We start from the raw sequence: 17,961 nt of genomic DNA, 5'->3' as shown, positions 1-17,961 counted from the left end.
ACTTCTACAGGCTGGTCTTCAACCATCACATACCGTACTTCAACCCAGAGCAGTATTTCCCAGAGCAAACCAAGATCTATGGGTTGGATATTAGCATCTTTAAAGTCCAGGTATGGATTGCTTTTGTTTCATTGTAAACAACGCTAATGGCTGAGAGTAACAGTTGAACTGAGAATCTACTAGCAGGCCCATCACTAATGGCACCACTGATGGGACATGTTATGTGAATCTGTAGGGAAGAATGTCCTCAACCAAATTATTGTTACGGTTTTATTTAATGAGTAAAGGTGCGTACACACCTCTGACTGATGTCGCCTGTCAGGGACCCGATCCTCTGGGCCGGCCAGTATAGACACGGAGTCAGCTGTGTATCTGACTACTTGTTCTGTTGCTATGGTGGGGGCGGAAGGACGATGGAGAAGAGCGTGTGTGACGTTGCACGGTGGGCATAGGAGCAGCGTTCCCAGAGGAGTTCGCCGTCGCTAGGCCAAGTTGACCTACCAAACGGATCTTGCGGAGCGGCGATCGGGGGCTACTGCACTCATGCCTGGCTATTGACTTTAGTCTATATGAGACTTAAAGAGCATAACTGAACACAAGTTATGATTAAACAAGAAATTGCACATTTATATAAAATGTAGTAAGAAGAAACAATAAAAACCGTGTAAGAGCACATACTATATAACTATTTTAAAAATTACCGAAACACAGTCCTGGTGAACCAGGGGGTAATATGATAAACATTAAATGATCCTATATATATATATATATATATATATATATATATATATATATATATATATATATATATATATATATATATATATATATATATATATATATATTCTACAGGATCTTCTCAAAAAATTAGCATATTGTGATAGAGTTCATTATTTTCTGTAATGTACTGATAAACATTAGGACTTTCATATATTTTAGATTCAAATACACACACCTGAAGTAGTTCAAGCCTTTTATTGTTTTAATATTGATGATTTTGGCATACAGCTCATGAAAACCCCAAATTCCTATCAGGTCGTGCTGAAAAATGAAATCTTCATCTCCATAAAGCTTTTCAGCAGATGGAAGCATGAAGTGCTCCAAAATCTCCTGATAGCTAGCTGCATTGACCCTGCCCTTGATAAAACACAGTGGACCAACACCAGCAGCTGACTTGGCACCCCAGACCATCACTGACTGTGTGTACTTGACACTGGTCTTCAGGCATTTTGACATTTCCCTCTCCCCAGTCTTCCTCCAGACTCTGGCACCTTGATTTCCGAATGACATGTAAAAGTTGCTTTTATCCGAAAAAAGTACTTTGGACCACTGAGCAACAGTCCAGTGCTGCTTCTCTGTAGCCCAGGTCAGGCGCTTCTGCCTCTGTTTCTGGTTCAAAAGTGGGTTCATGCTTCCATCTGCTGAAAAGCTTTATAGAGATGAAGATTTCATTTTTCAGCACGACCTGGCACCTGCTCACAGTGCCAAAACCACTGGTAAATGGTTTACTGACCATGGTATTACTGTGCTCAATTGGCCTGCTAACTCTCCTGACCTGAATCCCATAGAGAATCTGTGGGATATTGTGAAGAGAAAGTTGAAAGACGCAAGACCCAACACTCTGGATGAGCTTAAGGCTGCTATTGAAGCATCCTGGGCCTCCATAACACCTGAGCAGTGCCACAGGCTGATTGCCTCCATGCCACGCCGCATTGAAGCAGTCATTTCTGCCAAAGGATTCCCGACCAAGTATTGAGTGCATAACTGAACATAATTATTTGAAGGTTGACTTTTTTGTTTTAAAAACACTTTTCTTTTATTGGTTGGATGAAATATGCTAATTTTTTTAGATAGGCATTTTGGGTTTTCATGAGCTGTATGCCAAAATCATCAATATTAAAACAATAAAAAGGCTTGAACTACCTCAGTTGTGTGTAATGAATCTAAAATACATGAAAGTCTAATGTTTATCAGTACATTACAGAAAATGATGAACTTTATCACAATATGCTATTTTTTTGAAAGATCCTGTACATCTACATATAGATAGATAGATAGATAGATAGATAGATAGAGATATATCTATCTATATCTATCTCCTGAAACTAAACTTTAGTGGTAGAAGTTAAGTGTCCTACTCTAACTTTCGACCACAAGTGTCTGCACACTGATTAACTTAATTTAATTGCACAGTTATTTGCAGCCAATTACAAATTCTAATGTCTATATACAGAGATTGGTTATTGAATGCAGTAATTAAACAGTAATTTACATTGCATTATATACATGCACGTGTCAGCATAATCTTAAGAGTGGTTGCTGTATGCAGTAACAGACTCCGCTGAGGTCATACAACTAGATGTCTATCTGTCCATGCATTTTATTATTTTAACTTTTACTACAACTATTCCAGTTGCCAATTTAGGACGTGAGACTGACATTATCTTTTCTTTCTCTAGTCATTTCAGGGTACGGCTTGAAAACGGAGAGAGCCTAGGCTCCTCCTCCTGGGGAAACACAATCAACAAGTAGATTAAAAGACCCACCCTGCCCTCCTATCTCCACTATTCTAGTGTTTCCGGTCTGCCGTGGGGCACTTTTAACATGGCCTGTAGGCAGTTTTGTCTACATTAAATTTTTTACTTATTTTTGCCTTCCCTCAGGCACTAGCAATATGACTGGGCAGCAAGGTCTGTTTCTAGGGATAGATTCACGGTCCTGGCCTGTGATCAGGTGGCCGGGCAGTATCCTACCTTGGTGTGGCGTCATGGAGGCAAGTGACTCTGCTCCTGGTGTGCGATAGTGGAAAGAGGTGAAGCAGCCAGGTGGGGGGCCCTTCTAGCCGGTCTTCTGTCTGCCGCAATGGCTACTCTCAGGCTGCGCACGAGGTCCTTCGGGCAAGCATCCCGGAAGAGAGCAGCAGGAGATGACGCTGACCGGAAACACGTAGTACGCGCGTCATTACGGGTTTGTAATAGGAGGCGCTGCGGAGGTCTCAGGGCGGATACGGCCAAATTTGGAAAACGCTGAGACCGGCAAACACGGAAGCGTCCTGCAGAGGTGATTTAAGCAGGGCTTCCAGGGCAGCTCTTGCAGTCATTATGGAGCGGCAGGACAAGGCGGACGCGCGTTCTGATGCAGCTCAGGAGAACACAGCGGTGCCCAGCCCAGCTCCTATCGGCTCAGGAGGGGTAAAGTATAATTTGTTAATATTGAATTACCCTGTGCCGCATATTTAACTGTTTAGGGTGAATATGTATATATTCTAAGGGTGCCCTATCTATCTCTTGAAGGACAAGTCAAGCTCTAAGAAATGCCCTAATTGTTTTGTGAAATTAGATACTTCTTGGCCAAAGAATCTCTGTCTAAAATGTTCAGACAAGATTATGTCATCAGAATCCATTGCTTTAATAAAAGAGTTTATGAAGTCTATGCGACAGGAGATTAGAGGGGCGCTCCAAGAACTTAACCACTTCGCATCCAGACCTTGTTTTCCCCTTATTGACCAGAGCAGTTTTGCCGCTTTAGCGGTGTCCCTGTTTAATCACCAATAACTTAATCTGTACTCGCGCCACATAAATGATCTATATATCTTTTTTTTCAAGACAAACTAAGCTTTCATTGGGGGTATTTGGTCCCAAGTAAAATGTTCCTCTCTATGCATGTTAATGGGAAAAAGGGGGGAAAATTAAAAAAATTCACTATTTCTCAATTTTGACCAATTTCTGTTTAAAAATAAAAAGTGCGATTGACATAAAAACTGTGCCACCAGTTAAAGTCGCCCCAGTATAGATATCCAGATGTGTCCCTAGTATCACCCCACCCCCCCCAGTATAGCCAGATGTGTCCCCAATATTAGCCCCCCCAGCATAGCCAGATGTGTCCCGTGTTTGCCACCCCCAGAATAGATTGACAGATGCACCCCCAGGAATAGTGCCCCTCTTTATAGCCAGATGAGTCCCCAGATCAGGATTACCCCCATTATGGCCAGATGTACCCCCAGGATTAGCGCTGCCCCCCATTATAGCCAAACGTGCCCCCAGTATTAAGTTATGGGCCCCCCCAGGTGCCCAGATGTGCAAAATTTGTAAACATGTATACCCCCCTTTGCATATCCCCTCCCCCCAAGAAACTATAGCCAGATGTCTCCCCCTCCCCCCCCCCCCCATCAGGCAGCCCCCTCCGTGCACATATAGTTAATAAAAAGGCACAAGCAAGCAGCCACACTCACCTACCTCGGTCCTGCGACTATCCTGAAGCCTGATCCTCCGATCCCCGCTCTGCAGTCAGCCGCATATTGCCGGTAACCCGGGTCCCGGCTTGATGACGTCACTACTGCAGCGATCATTCATGGGAGGGGGGTATACTAATTGGCCAAAAGGGAACATGTTCCCTTCCACCAATTAGTATTGCAGCTGACAGTGCCGGAGGGTGCACTCTAAAGAGCACCCGACCGTGCACAGCAGGGCTGCAGCCAGGTCAGTATATCTACGTTGCTGTGGCTTGGAGGATGCCACAGCTGACGTAGATATACTGTAGTGGAGGGGAAAGTGGTTAAAGAGAAACCGAGGCGGGGTTCTTACATCGCAATCCTTATACAGAGGCTGGGTCTGCCTATAGAGCCCAGCCTCTGTTGCTATTTAGCTTCCCTCAAAGCCCCCCCTGCGCGCTGCGAGACCCCATAAAACACAGCCGCGCTATGCGAGACTGGCATTAGTGAGGTAAACATAGCGCGCTACGACATGCTGCGTGTCGACAGCACGGCTGTGATTAATAGGTTCTCACAGCGCGCAGGGGGGGCTTTGGAAGAAGCTACATAGCAACAGAGGCTGGGCTCTCTAGGCAGACCCAGTCTCTGTATGGGGATTGCGATGTAAGAACCCCGCCTCGGGTTCTCTTTAAAGGTACACAGCCAGAAGCTCAGAAAGAGGGTTTGTCTATGGCTGGTGACTTACCAGGTCCATCAAATGTTTTAGCAAACATATTAATTATACCGCCACCTCTAAACATAGATGAGGAGGAGGAGATGCAAACTATAAATCAATCGGCAGAGGAGGAAATGCCATCAGAGGATGAATCTGAGGCAGATAGTTTTAGGGGTAAAATGCTGAAGTTCTTGTTTCTGCCAGTTGAAACTCAAGAGTTACTGAAAGCAGTTTACTCGACAGAGGACATTAAACAAGAAGTTATACAAGCTACAGTATAGGACAGAGTTTACGGGGGTCTGGTTCAACAGCAAGGGCAAACCTTTCCGGTGCATCAGTCATTAAAAGACATTATTGACACGCAATGGAAAGAGCCAGAGAGAAAGCTGTTCTTACCTAAATCAGCTAGACGCAAATTCCCCTTTAAGGAGGCGGACCAAACTAAACTAATTAAATTCCCAAAGCTCGATGCTTCGCTAGCCATATACTCTAAACAGTCTGACTTATCCTTTGAAGTTGCAGGAGTAGTCAGAGACCCAATGGATAAGAAAATGGAACGATTAATCAAAAGGGCTTGGGAAGCAGCAGCTTTTGGATTTAAGGCAACTCTATCGGCTACCTGCATTAGAAAGCCAGAAGACAAGGAAGCCAAATGACTTGGAGGTGGGGGAGATTAAAATTCTTTCTGGAGGAATGGGTGAGTCTGAACCCAGACATTTTTGTTTTGAATATAATAAAAGAAGTCTATCGCCTGGAATTTTCAGTTCTTCCTCCAGACCGTTTCTTTTGAAATCCCCTCCCCAAAGATTGTGAAAAAGCAATAGGGATGAGAGCAATGATCTCATCCCTATTGTCAATGAAAGTTATAAAATCTGGGCCAGAAACAGAAAAACGGGGTTCTACTCCCATATTTTTTTTGATAAAAAAAAACGATGGGAAAGTTCCGCTTTATTTTGAATTTAAACAAAACAAAACCCATTTTTGAAATACAAGAGATTTTGAATGGAGAGCATCTATACGGTCAGACAGCTCATAAACAAAGGGGAGTTTTTTGTAACGTTAGACCTACAAGATGCGTATCTACATATACCTATATGGGAAAAGCATAAAAGATACCTCAGATTTGCCATAAAGATAAACAGTCAGGTCCATCATTACCAATTTACGGCCCTGCCATTTGGAATAGCGTCTGCTCCCAGGGTCTTCACCAAGGTGGTGGCAGCGATAATGAAACCCCTAAGATTACAGGGCATTTCAATTATACCCCATCTAGACGACATGTTAATACATGCACAATCGAAAGGAAAATTGGAGCAACACACACTCGAGGTGATACGAACCTTTACCAGATTAGGTTGGATGGTAAACAATCTCAAGTCAAACCTGAACCCGTCACAGGAAATTAACTTCTTAGGTTTCCAGATAAGCTCGACCCAGCGAAAAATATTTTTACCAGCAGGAAAGAGACAAAGACTGAGGGAAGCGATATTAGAGATAAAGCTTCAAACGTCCACTACGATGAGAAGGATTATGCGATTACTGGGGTTCATGACAGCAGCAATCACGGCAGTAACTTGGGCACACAGCAGGAACCTGCAAAATTTCCTTCTGAAATCATGGGACAAGTCACCAAAGGCATTAGACAACCTGTTTGTAGTACCACAGGAAGTAAAAAAAACTCCCTAGATTGGTGGTTGATAGTTCAGAATCTGACAATAGGCAGACTATGGACACAGCAGGAAGTAGTAAGGATTACGACAGATGCAAGCGGCAAAGGTTGGGGAGCGATCTGCAATTCCCTGCAAGTACAAGGGACATGGGGAGAGGCGGAAACAATGCAATCCTCAAATGCAAAGGAGCTGCAAGTGGTAGGACTAGCGTTAAAGGGACGCCGAGCAGTGCAGAAACTATGGAAAGATGCATATCAATTTAAAGCTCTCTTTCTCCTCTTTCCAATGATATATAAACCGTCGCCCTACGCCTTTTAGTTTTTGCTATTTTTGCGATTGAAATTGCAGCGGCCGCGATTTCAATCGCGAAAATAGAGAAAACTAAAAGGCGTAGGGCGACGATTTAGGTGTCGCCAGAAAGAGGAGAAAGAGAGCTTTAAAATGATATCCATCTTTCCGTAGTTACTTGTATTACACAGGACGACACTTTCCCCAGTGTCAGCAGCTCCATTTAGCAGAATGAAGCTGCTGACTTTAGGAAAAAGTCGCCCTGTGTAATACAATGTAACTATGGAAAGATGGATATCATTTTAAAGCTCTCTTTCTCCTCTTTCCAATGATATATAAACCGTCGCCCTACGCCTTTTAGTTTTCTCTATTTTCGCGATTGAAATCACGGCCGCGGCAATTTCAATCGCGAAAATAGCGAAAACTAAAAGGCGTAGGGCGACGGTTTATATATCATTGGAAAGAGGAGAAAGAGAGCTTTAAAATGATATGCATCTTTCCATAGTTTCTGCACTGCTCGGAGTCCCTTTAAGAGTTTCAGAGCCTGATACAGAACAAGGATGTATTAATACTGTCAGACAACATCACGGCGGTGTCGCATATAAACAAACAAGGGGGGACGAGTACAGGATCTACTCTCCCTCAGCACAAACATGTTGGATTGGGCAGAACAGAATGTAAGATCAATAACCGCGACACATCTCAAGGGATGTCTAAATGTAGAAGCAGACTTTCTAAGCAGAAATCTGGTACAGATGTCAGAATGGAGTCTAAGCGAAGGGACTGTCAGATAAATGAATACAAACTTTGCTGAAATGTAGAAAACCAGTTGCACAGAAAATTTACAGTAAAATGTGAAAAGAAAAGTGTACTTAGTATGGTGCAAGAAGGAGAATAGACATACAAACTCCATCTCGAACATTTTGGATTTCTTAGGGCTCGTTTCCACTATCGCGAATCTGCATGCGTCCAACGCATGCAGATCCGCACATGTAATACAAGTGGATGGGCCTGTTTCCACTGTAGCGTTGTTGAGGTGCGTTTTTTTCAGCGTGAAAAAAACGCACAAAAGAGCCAACGATTTCGCCTGCGTCGGGAATCCGTGCGAATCGCCGCTAATGTATATAATAGTAAAAACGCATGCGTTTGTTACATGCGTTTTTACCCGCGATTTTGCGTGCGATTTCGCACCTTTTTCAATTTTATTTAGCCCTGGCAGTGTCATGGTTAATTTCGCATGGCACCCTGCCATGCGAAATCGCATGCGAAATCGCGGGTAAAAACGCATGTGGAAACGCATCCGCATGCGTTTTTACAAGCGTCGGAATGCGGCCGAAATCGCGTCGCAACAGTGGAAACAAGCCCTTACAGAAAGGTGTAGATATGGGGCTGGCAGTTAGTACATTGGGGGTGCAATGCACTGCGTTATCTTTTTTTTCTGGACACAATGATAGCACAAGAAAAACTGGTAAAGGATTTTTTAAAGCAGTGGAGAGGTCCAGAGCGGTGAAAGTTACAGACATTAATGCATCACCCATTTGAACCAATTGAGGAGCTTGATAGGGAAAAATTAACATTAAAAACTGTATTCCTCATTGCCATAACATGTGCTAAAAGAGTAAGTGACTTGCAGTCTTTTTCGATTAAGGAACCGTTTCTCACGGTATATTCAGATAAAATTGTGCTGACCACGGATCCAAACTATCTGCCTAAAGTAGCGACAAACTTTCATCGCTCACCGCAGGTAATACTACCATCTTTCTGTCAAAATCCAAAGAATGAGAAAGAGAAGAGATATAGTCATCTGGATGTTAGAAGAACAGTCTTACAGTATCTAGAAAAAACACAAGAATTCAGACGCTGAAATCATTTATTTGTAGTATACTCTGGACCGAATAAAGGATTACAGGCTCCCAAATCCACAATAGCGAGATGGATCAAAAAGGCTATAACAGAAGCATATAAATTAAAACAGAAAGAATCACCCGCGACAATAAAAGCGCACTCCTCTAGGGCAGTTGCAACGTCATGGGCAGAGAAAGCCGGAGCGTCTTTACAGCAAATTTGTCAAGCGGCCACCTGGAGTACTCCGACATTTATGAAGCATTATAGAATAGATGTCTTGTTGAGTCAGGATATGGCTTTTGGCCGCAAGGTGTTACAGGCAGCAGTTCCACCCTTAGGTGGGTTTGAAATTACTTGCCTGTCTCTCTCCGTTTTCAAGCCGTACCCTGTAATGACTAGAGAAAGGTCAGTTTAGACTTACCTGGTAATGATGTTTCTACTCACTTCAGGGTATGGCGTACCTCATCCCTACCCATTCTAAATCTTGGGTATATTCATACCTTCTTTCTATTATTGCTTTCACGCTTGGTTGTTTTGTTATTTAGATAGCATATTATATTGATATTCCATGTGGTTGCCCTCTAGGCCTTATTTCTTGGGTATATACTCGAGATAGGAGGGCAGGGTGGGGCTTTTAATCTACTTGTTAATTGTTTTTCCCCAGGAGGAGGAGCCTAGGCTCTCTCCATTTTCAAGCCGTACCCTGAAATTACTAGAAACATCATTACCAAGTAAGTGTAAACTGACCTAGCTCTACCCTGGTAAGGTTCTGAGTCTCACGTCCTTGATCTTGCCCTGTCACCGTGCCTAGTGGTAAATGTGAGGATCCTTTTTTTCCTGTGTTTACTTTTACTTGAGTCTTCATTTTCCAAGCTAAAGGGGTCAATTGTCAGAGGTCAACTGATCCACTGATCCTTGAAGTCTATTTTATTGTGAGTAAAGTAGACAAGACAAATAACATTTATATTGCACTTTTCTTCTTATGCCAGCCACTAGGGTGTGCACTATAGGCAGTAGCAGTGTTAGGGAGTCTAGCCCAAGGACTCCTTGCTGAATAGGGTGCTGGCTTACTGAACAGAAAGAGCTGAGATTTGAACTCCGGTCTCCTGTGCCAGAGGCAGAACCCTTGTACTCCTGTACACATACTCACTACCCTTTCTCCTTTTAAAGAAAACCTGTAACAAAAAAACCTCCCCTGGGGGGTACTCTCCTCGGGTGGGGGAAGCCTCCGGATCCTATTGAGGCTTCCCCCGTCCTCCTCTGTCCCGCAGCGGTGACAAAGCTCCCCGAATAGCGGGGAGGTAAATATTTACCGACCCCAGCGCAGGCGCAGTATTGGCTCTCCGCTCGGAGATAGGCAGAAATAGCCAATCGCTGTCGGCCCGCTCTACTGCGCAGGCGCAAGTCGCCTGCGCAGTAGAGCGAACCCGGCAGAGATCGGCTATTTTCGCCTATCTCCATGCGGAGAGCCACAACAGCGCCCCCGCTGGAGCCAGGAAAGGTAAATAAATCTGTGCTTGTCAACCTTGTCGAGGGAGCATTACAGGACACTTCGGGGGCCAGCGCTGGACTGCCTGCAGCTACAGGGGAGGGGGAAGCCTCATTGGGACCCTGAGGCTTCCCCCTCCCGAGGTGAGCACCCCCCAGGGGAACTTTTTTTTGTTACAGGTTCTCTTTAACTTGGGGCTTTAAAGTGAACCGGAGTTGAAAATAAACTGAGGAGATAAACAATTCTATTTATCCTCCTACTCCTAAAAAATTACGTTTTTTTTTTAAAGTATCCCATGGTTTTATTTTATATTTAAACATTTACAAAGTAGGTTAAATGTTTTACGGTCTCTAATCAGTGGCAGCCTGTTAAGTATCCCAGAGTTAAAATACATGAACTGTTGACCTTTCTATCTCCTTCTGCTCTCGAAAGTTGCATTCTGCCAGGAAAACTTTTATGGCTGTAATTTGGTTATCAGTGATATGTACTATATTCCCAACAAGACAGAAGCTGTTAGTTCCATGCCTAGAAATTAACTCTTTCAGGCAGCAAAGTAAAACATCCTGGTTACTTATATGGTTACATGTTTATCTCATCCTGTCACATGTCGCCTTGGGTACATTTTAAATGGATCTATTGAATAAGGACAGGTGCTGCAAGGATGGCATTGTCACAAAGCAGCTCTGCTGGCTGTCCAGAGGAGAGGTCATTGTGTGTCGTACAATATGGAAAACACTTATAGAATCAGTTGTTTTGTGGTGTGGAGATTATAAGCTCATTCTGAGGCGGTTGTTCACTGAACAGATTCAGCTTCAGTGTCCCAGAATTAATGCACAGCACATTAATTACATGATGGCTGTTCCAGTTAATGTAGTAATGTGAGATCATATGGAGTAGATGAGGCTTGTATTACTAGAAAAAACAGCATGATGCTCCATAACAAGAGCTATCTTACCCCCAGGAGTCTTTGTGTGGTTATTGCTTTGTTGCTAGCGGTAATAATACAGAATTAATAACACAAACCACATTTGGCCAATAAAAGTGTTTTATGTTGGTGATTATGGCTCAGCTATTAGGCTGGTCATGTAGCCAGACTTCCCCCTTATGTTTCCTGACATGAAAAGAACGTTTCATTTTTCTCTGTACCGTTTTCCTGTCCACACTTAACTTTTAAAGCAGGAGGGACAGCCATACTGTCCCAGGACAAAAACACATATATAAGTAGATAAATACTGTTTCTACTTACATAACATATGTATTGTACTGTACAAGTTTTGATTTCAGAAAATTTGCTATAGTAAATAAGGAGAAAACTGTTCCTGGCATTTTCCATTTTGACTTCTGACTGAAGCCAATCCGATGTCATTTCCTCCCTTACTTTTTTTTCTCTCCTAGAAACTGCACTGTCATATCTAGCTTGCTTTGTGAACATGTGAGCACAATATAGATCAGATTTCAGCAGCTTCACATTGAACTGCCCTCAGCCAATCGGTGAGGAGCAGGAATGTGGGAGGGGAGATGACAAGCTTCCTTGGCAATGTACCAAATGGAGCCAGTCTGAGATAAGATTTATTACATCAGAAACATTTATGATTAGATTTGAATGCTTTCAATGCAGGGTCAGGCTCCTGGCTACATAATACAGTGCAGTCGCTTGAAAGAGGAACTGTAGTGAAAACCTCCCCATCTCCCCATCTCCCATTGTCATTGGTTGTATATAGATAGGAGAGTCATTCTTTAGCTTTATTGTCCTTCATTTCCATACCTCTGCATTCTTTTTATACAAAACAACTGTTTGGAGCTGCCACCCATGTGCCCTGCCTGCCTGGGTATCCTACAATACAAATGTAACTTCCAGTCATTGCGTAACTACCCCTCCCCCCCCCCCCCCCCCCCAGTGCTCCCTTGTCTCCCCTTAATGCCCTTTACAGCCTTGGGGCCCATCTCCCAAAGGTCACCATGACCTTCACACCCATAACAAGTGTAGTTACAACACCTGATCTGAAGTATAGCCCCCTGTATGGGAGGAAGTGATACAATAAAAAGCATACCATTCTATTCATTATGTTCTCCTGTGCCCCTCTTTGGTGTTTCCGCCACTCCCCGCCACAATCCTGGCTTTTAATCACCAGTTTTAGGCAGTGTTTACAAACAAAAACCATGGCCGCTACACTATATACTACAAGTTTTTATTACATAGAGAATTATCTGCACTGCAGTCTGGGATTCTCAAAGTTCTCAGCATGAGACAGGCCGCTTCCTTCCACCTCAGAGAGCTCTGTCTGTGAGTAGTAAACAAAGCACACAGAGCCTGGAGGGGGCGTGCAGAGGGCGTGTATAACTTCTCCCTAACACAGCAGAGGCAGCACATTTCTCCCTGGCTCGACAAGGCTTGACAAAGAAAAGAAGATTAGATATATTACAGAGACTCTGCAACTAGAAAAGGCTGCAGTAATCCAGACCACATTAGAACTGGTATAGGAACCTATAGGATACAAGAAATAAGGCTGAACATTTTGTTACAGAGTCTCTTTAATGAAGTGCCAGTTGTACTTATTTTCATTTAGCATTTATATACACTGACATGTTCTGCAGTGCTTGGCAGAATGAATATATGTTGTCCCTCACAGGGGCTCACAATCGAATCCCTACCATTGCAGTCTAAGGCTAATTTATTAACTTATTTGTATGTTTTTGGTAAGACATGACACATTCTTGTCAGTCTGTTCTATGCGTTTCTATTGAAGTGACAGGTCCACTTTGGAGGTTTCCCCACAGAATTTCCTTTATGGACTAACATTTTTTTTCTTTTCAACGTCTGTAAAAACTGAGCTACGCCATTAGATTTTTATCCTAGTTAAATATTTACACTGGTATAAAGAGCAGAATGCCTGAGAAAACATGCCAAGATGTTTGATGAAATGATATGGCGGCAGAAAACAATGTAGGAGTGTGTTCCTGACTCACAATCATTTGCTCAGTGATGAATCCTCAGAGCACTATCCCAGCGATGAGACACAGAAAGCCAGTGTGGACACAGCAGGCCACATGACAACCAGCGGCCATGGTGCCCTATTAACTGTAACTCGAATGGGTTTTTAAACACAAGCATTTTGTGCATATTAAACATAAATGCAACCAGGTGCTTTGCTACGGCAATAGATATAAGGCTTGTGCCCTGAATCTATGGTGACGGTGCCCTTATCCCCACCCACATGTGTCCACCACAGAGCTCCAATGCTATTACTTATGCGGCACCACCAGTCATCACTATGGACACAAACTGAGGTTGAGGGAGAGAACAACAGATACATGGCACAAGTGTAGACCAGGGAGTATTTGAGGTCTGAAGCAGTTACTGCATTAAGTCAGGAGTCTCCTGATATTCGGGGGGTAATGTTTGCTGCATTTCTTATGTGGGAAAACCTTTGCTGCATTTTTTTATGTGGGGAAACTTTTGCTGCATTTCTTATGTGGCATATTGTTTGCTGCATTTCTTGTAAGGGGTAATTTTTTATGTTGCATTTCTTATGTGGAGTAAGGTTTTGCTGAATTTTATATGTGGTGTAAAGTTTTTGATGCATTTCATGCTAATGCACACTCACTGGCATAAGTGAAGAGGAGAAAATGCTGCCCACATGCTAAGGGGAGTGTTTTTGCACTCTCCACACTTTGCTAGCTGGGGGCTTGGGGGATGGGGGTATATAGTACTCACCACAATTAGTTACTGGGATGGGAGGGGAGGCAAGAGGGCAACATTAGCCTACAGTTAGTTATTAAGAATGGGAGGGGGCAATACTGCAATACTTGCCACAGTTGGTTATTAAAGGGGGTAGGGGTCAATACTTGCCACAGTTAGTTATTAAAGGGAGGTAGGCAATCCTAGCTGCAATTGATACTGGGAAGGGGGACAACTACACTGATTATTACTAAGGGTGTGGGTAGATACTGAGTGTACTGATTACTGGGTGGGGGGGGGAGGGGAGTTGACAGGTGCTGGCAGCAAATGGATTCCGGGGGAGGGTTTAATGTCAAATTTTGGGGTCAACTTATATCAAATTTTGGGGTCAACAATTCGATAAGTATGATCGGATCTCCCGAAAAAATTGAAAGATTTTTTTTTCATTCGACTGAAAAATCCGTTCGGATTTCCGGTTTTTTTTTTTTGTTTTGTTTTTTTAATCGATCCGGAATGCTAGAAATTTTTCTTAAATTTTCCTAACTATTGTAAAGTGTGTGTTAGAATGTCAATTTATTAATATATACACCCTAGCAATTTACTCGGTGTTTCCAATCATTTTTATAATAATTGGGTAAAAATTGAACATAGGTGTGTGGTACATTGGTCATATTTTTGAAATGTTACAATCAGTCAGAAAAATGTATTGCAGTTCTTGAATTGAACAGATATTTAAAAAATTGTATGGTGTGTGTGTGGCCACCCTTGGGGCGGGGGGGGGGGGGGAAGAGTAGAGCTGAGAAGTAGGAGGTTTCACACTGCAGGTGGGGATAGAGCTACTGACTGAAAAATTCCAATACAGGCAGTCAACCGATTGCCTGATATTGCCCATTTGCCTGGTGAAGAAGATGGGGTCTGTTATGTAGCAGAGCTCCCTAACCCCGTGTTCTCAGAGCCCACCAGCAGTACATGTTTTGCACATATTCACAGGTAGAGGGTAATAAGTGTCTCAGCAGAGCGGATTACCTCTATGGATTCCACATAATGCACATTGTACATTGAGGACAGGGTTGAGGACACTTATGTACAGACTATTGGCTGTATCAGTTGCAAACATTTATTTTGACTTTTCCAAGTCCTATGTTTTATGGTTTGTTATGACAGGGTTGCCCTTTGTGAAACATGTGTAAAGAGTTTACAGATTACACTTTATAGCAAGCCAGCGTTCCTGCAGTCCATGGATGTGACTGGACAAACCTGCCACTAGAGGGCCTCAGCTGCATGAGACAGAGATGTTGACGTTACAGTATTTTGAACTAAAGCAGATAGACTTCACAAAACGTACTACATACTAGTGTATAGTATATACCAACATGTTCTATACAGCTGGCATAACTGATCAAATTACTGATTTATAAACTAGAGTTAGAACAAGGATTTCTTCACACAGTCTACAAAATCAGGAAAAAGGACTTGTCTTTTCTTGAATTTGATTGGCATTTTCATTTGAAATCTCTCTGTTTTATAGGCTTGGCCCCGTGTCTCCTGTGTAATAAAATGGCTGTGTCTGTTGTCACATAGTAGTAGCTAAGAAGTCCAGCAACCCTGGACTGAATTTGTTGGAAATTGTCTGCTATGAGGTTAAAGTGAACCCAAGCACATTAAAAATGCATGCCAAATGATGTGCCTCATTACTTAAAAAACACACTTTCATTTTACCTTTTCTTTTTGCATTTAAAAGTTTAGCAGAGGCTTTTTACCCTACTTCCATAGCCTGCCCCAACATGGAAATTTCAGACAGATAAGGACTGATGTAATTATTTTATTGCACACATTAGTAGAAGCTTTCATCAGCAGGAGTGGGGGGAGGGGGGAATACTACACCAAAGACTTTAGAGAAGTCACAGATGCTATCTTCACACCTTCCCTGTGGATAAATAATGGGTAGCTAGAAGGGGGAGGGGGGCATTGCAGCTCCTATAGCTATTAGGTTGGCTGCACTTGTGTTTCTGTGGCATAGTGGTAGAGAAGTCAGGGACACCTGTGTTTCTGTGGCATGGTGGTGGAGAAGTCAGGGACAGCCGTGTTTCTGTGGAATGATGGTGGAGAAGTCAGGGAAAGCTGTGTTTCTGTGGCATGGTGGTGGAAAAGTCAGGGACAGCCGTGTTTCTGTGGCATGGTGGTGGAGAAGTCAGGGAAAGCTGTGTTTCTGTGGCATGGTGGTGGAGAAGTCAGGGACAGCTTTGTTTCTGTGTCATGGTGGTGGAGAAGTCAGGGAAAGCTGTGTTTCTGTGGCATGGTGGTGGAGAAGTCAGGGACAGCCCTGTCTCTGTGGCATGGTGGTGGAGAAGTCGGGGAAAGCTGTGTTTCTGTGGCATGATGGAGAAGTCAGGGACAGCTGTGCTTCTGTGGCATGGTGGTGGAGAAGTCAGGGAAAGCTGTGTTTCTGTGGCCTACTGATGGAGAAGTCGGGGACAGCCGTGTTTCTGTGGTATGGTGGTAGAGAAGTCAGGGACAGCCGAGTTTCTGTGGCATGGTGGTAGAGAAGTCAGGGCAGCTGTGTTTCTGTGGCATTGGTGGTGGAGAAGTCAGGGACAGCCGTGTTTCTATGCCATGGTGGTGGAGAAGTCGGGGACAGCCCTGTCTCTGTGGCATGGTGGTGGAGAAGTCAGGGATAGCCCTATCTCTGTGGCATGGGGGTAGAGAAGTCAGGGACAGTCGTGTTTCTGTGGCATGGTGGTGGAGAAGTCAGGGACAGCCGTGTTTCTTTGGCATGGTGGTGGAGAAGTCAGGGACAGCAGTGTTTCTGTGGCATGGTGGTGGAGAAGTCAGGGACAGCCGTGTTTCTGTGGCATGGTGGTGAAGTCAGGGACAGCCGTGCTTCTGTGGCATGGTGGTAGAGAGGTCGGGGACAGCCGTGTTTCTGTGGCATGGTGGTGGAGAAGTCAGGGAAAGCTGTGTTTCTGTGGAATGATGGTGGAGAAGTCAGGGACAGCCGTGTTTCTGTGTCATGGTGGTGGAGAAGTCGGGGACAGCCGTGTTTCTATGGCTTGGTGGTGGAGAAGTCAGGGACAGCAGTGTTTCTTTGGCATGGTGGTGGAGAAGTCAGGGACAGCCGTGTTTCTGTGGCATGGTGGTGGAGAAGTCAGGGACAGCCGTGTTTCTGTGGCATGGTGGTGGAGAAGTCAGGGACAGCCGTGTTTCTATGGCATGGTGGTGGAGAAGTCAGGGACAGCCGTGTTTCTGTGGCTTGGTGGTGGAGAAGTCAGGGACAGCCGTGTTTCTTTGGCAAGGTGGTGGAGAAGTCAGGGACAGCCGTGTTTCTTTGGCAAGGTGGTGGAGAAGTCAGGGACAGCCGTGTTTCTTTGGCATGGTGGTGGAGAAGTCAGGGACAGCCGTGTTTCTATAGCATTGTTGGTGAACTGCATGTGCCTTACATTTTCTTACCAGGATTTGCAAGCAGTAACCACAATGCCAGATGTTATACTGCAGAGTGCTAACCATAGCATAAATGGAGATGTTTCAGAATGATGGTCCATATCTCTCAATGCTCCTAACCTTGACAAAGTATGCTGACATTGTTTTTGTATTGGAAGTACTGGGTTATAAACTGGTTTGTGACTGGAAATTTCTGTACTCAGTAGCGTGTAAAATAACAAAAAAAAAACAAAACAGACTTTTCTTTTCCAACAGCTACATGTTGCAGAGTAAATTGGGGGAGAGTATAACCCATAGGAGCACATTTTAACTGTTATGCATGCACTGTACATAATGTTTTTGATTGTGTTTATTTATTTGTACTAAAGTACAACTGAAGAAAGAGATAAATGGAGGCTGCCATATTTATTTCCTTTTAAGCAATACCAGTTGTTCGGCAGCCCTGCTGGTCTATTTGGTTTCAGTAGTGTCTGAATTATACCAGAAACAAGCATGCAGCTAATCTTTTAATTTGCCAAAAATGTCAGGAACCTCTGATCTTCTGCATGCTTGTCCAGGGTTTATGCCTAAAAGTGTTAGAGGCAGAATATCAGTTAGGGCTACCAGGCACATGGTATTGCTTAAATG

The 17,961-nt window shown here is 43.7% G+C and overlaps 1 protein-coding gene across 2 annotated transcripts in view; it reads left to right on the top strand.

Annotated features, from left to right (window-relative positions):
- Positions 1–17,961, top strand: part of TAF1B (TATA-box binding protein associated factor, RNA polymerase I subunit B) — a 119,677-nt gene that overhangs the window by 31,427 nt on the left and 70,289 nt on the right. For both annotated transcript variants that reach the window (XM_068280318.1, XM_068280317.1), the window contains one exon: positions 11–110. In XM_068280318.1, coding sequence (XP_068136419.1) covers positions 11–110 — 100 coding nt within the window. The remainder of the gene's footprint in view (positions 1–10; positions 111–17,961) is intronic.

The sequence above is a fragment of the Hyperolius riggenbachi genome, chromosome 4, assembly GCF_040937935.1.
Source record: "Hyperolius riggenbachi isolate aHypRig1 chromosome 4, aHypRig1.pri, whole genome shotgun sequence".
NCBI classification, from domain to species: Eukaryota; Metazoa; Chordata; class Amphibia; order Anura; family Hyperoliidae; genus Hyperolius; species Hyperolius riggenbachi.
The sequence above is the reverse complement of the archived record's forward strand: the minus strand, read 5'-3'. Positions and strand labels throughout refer to the sequence as shown.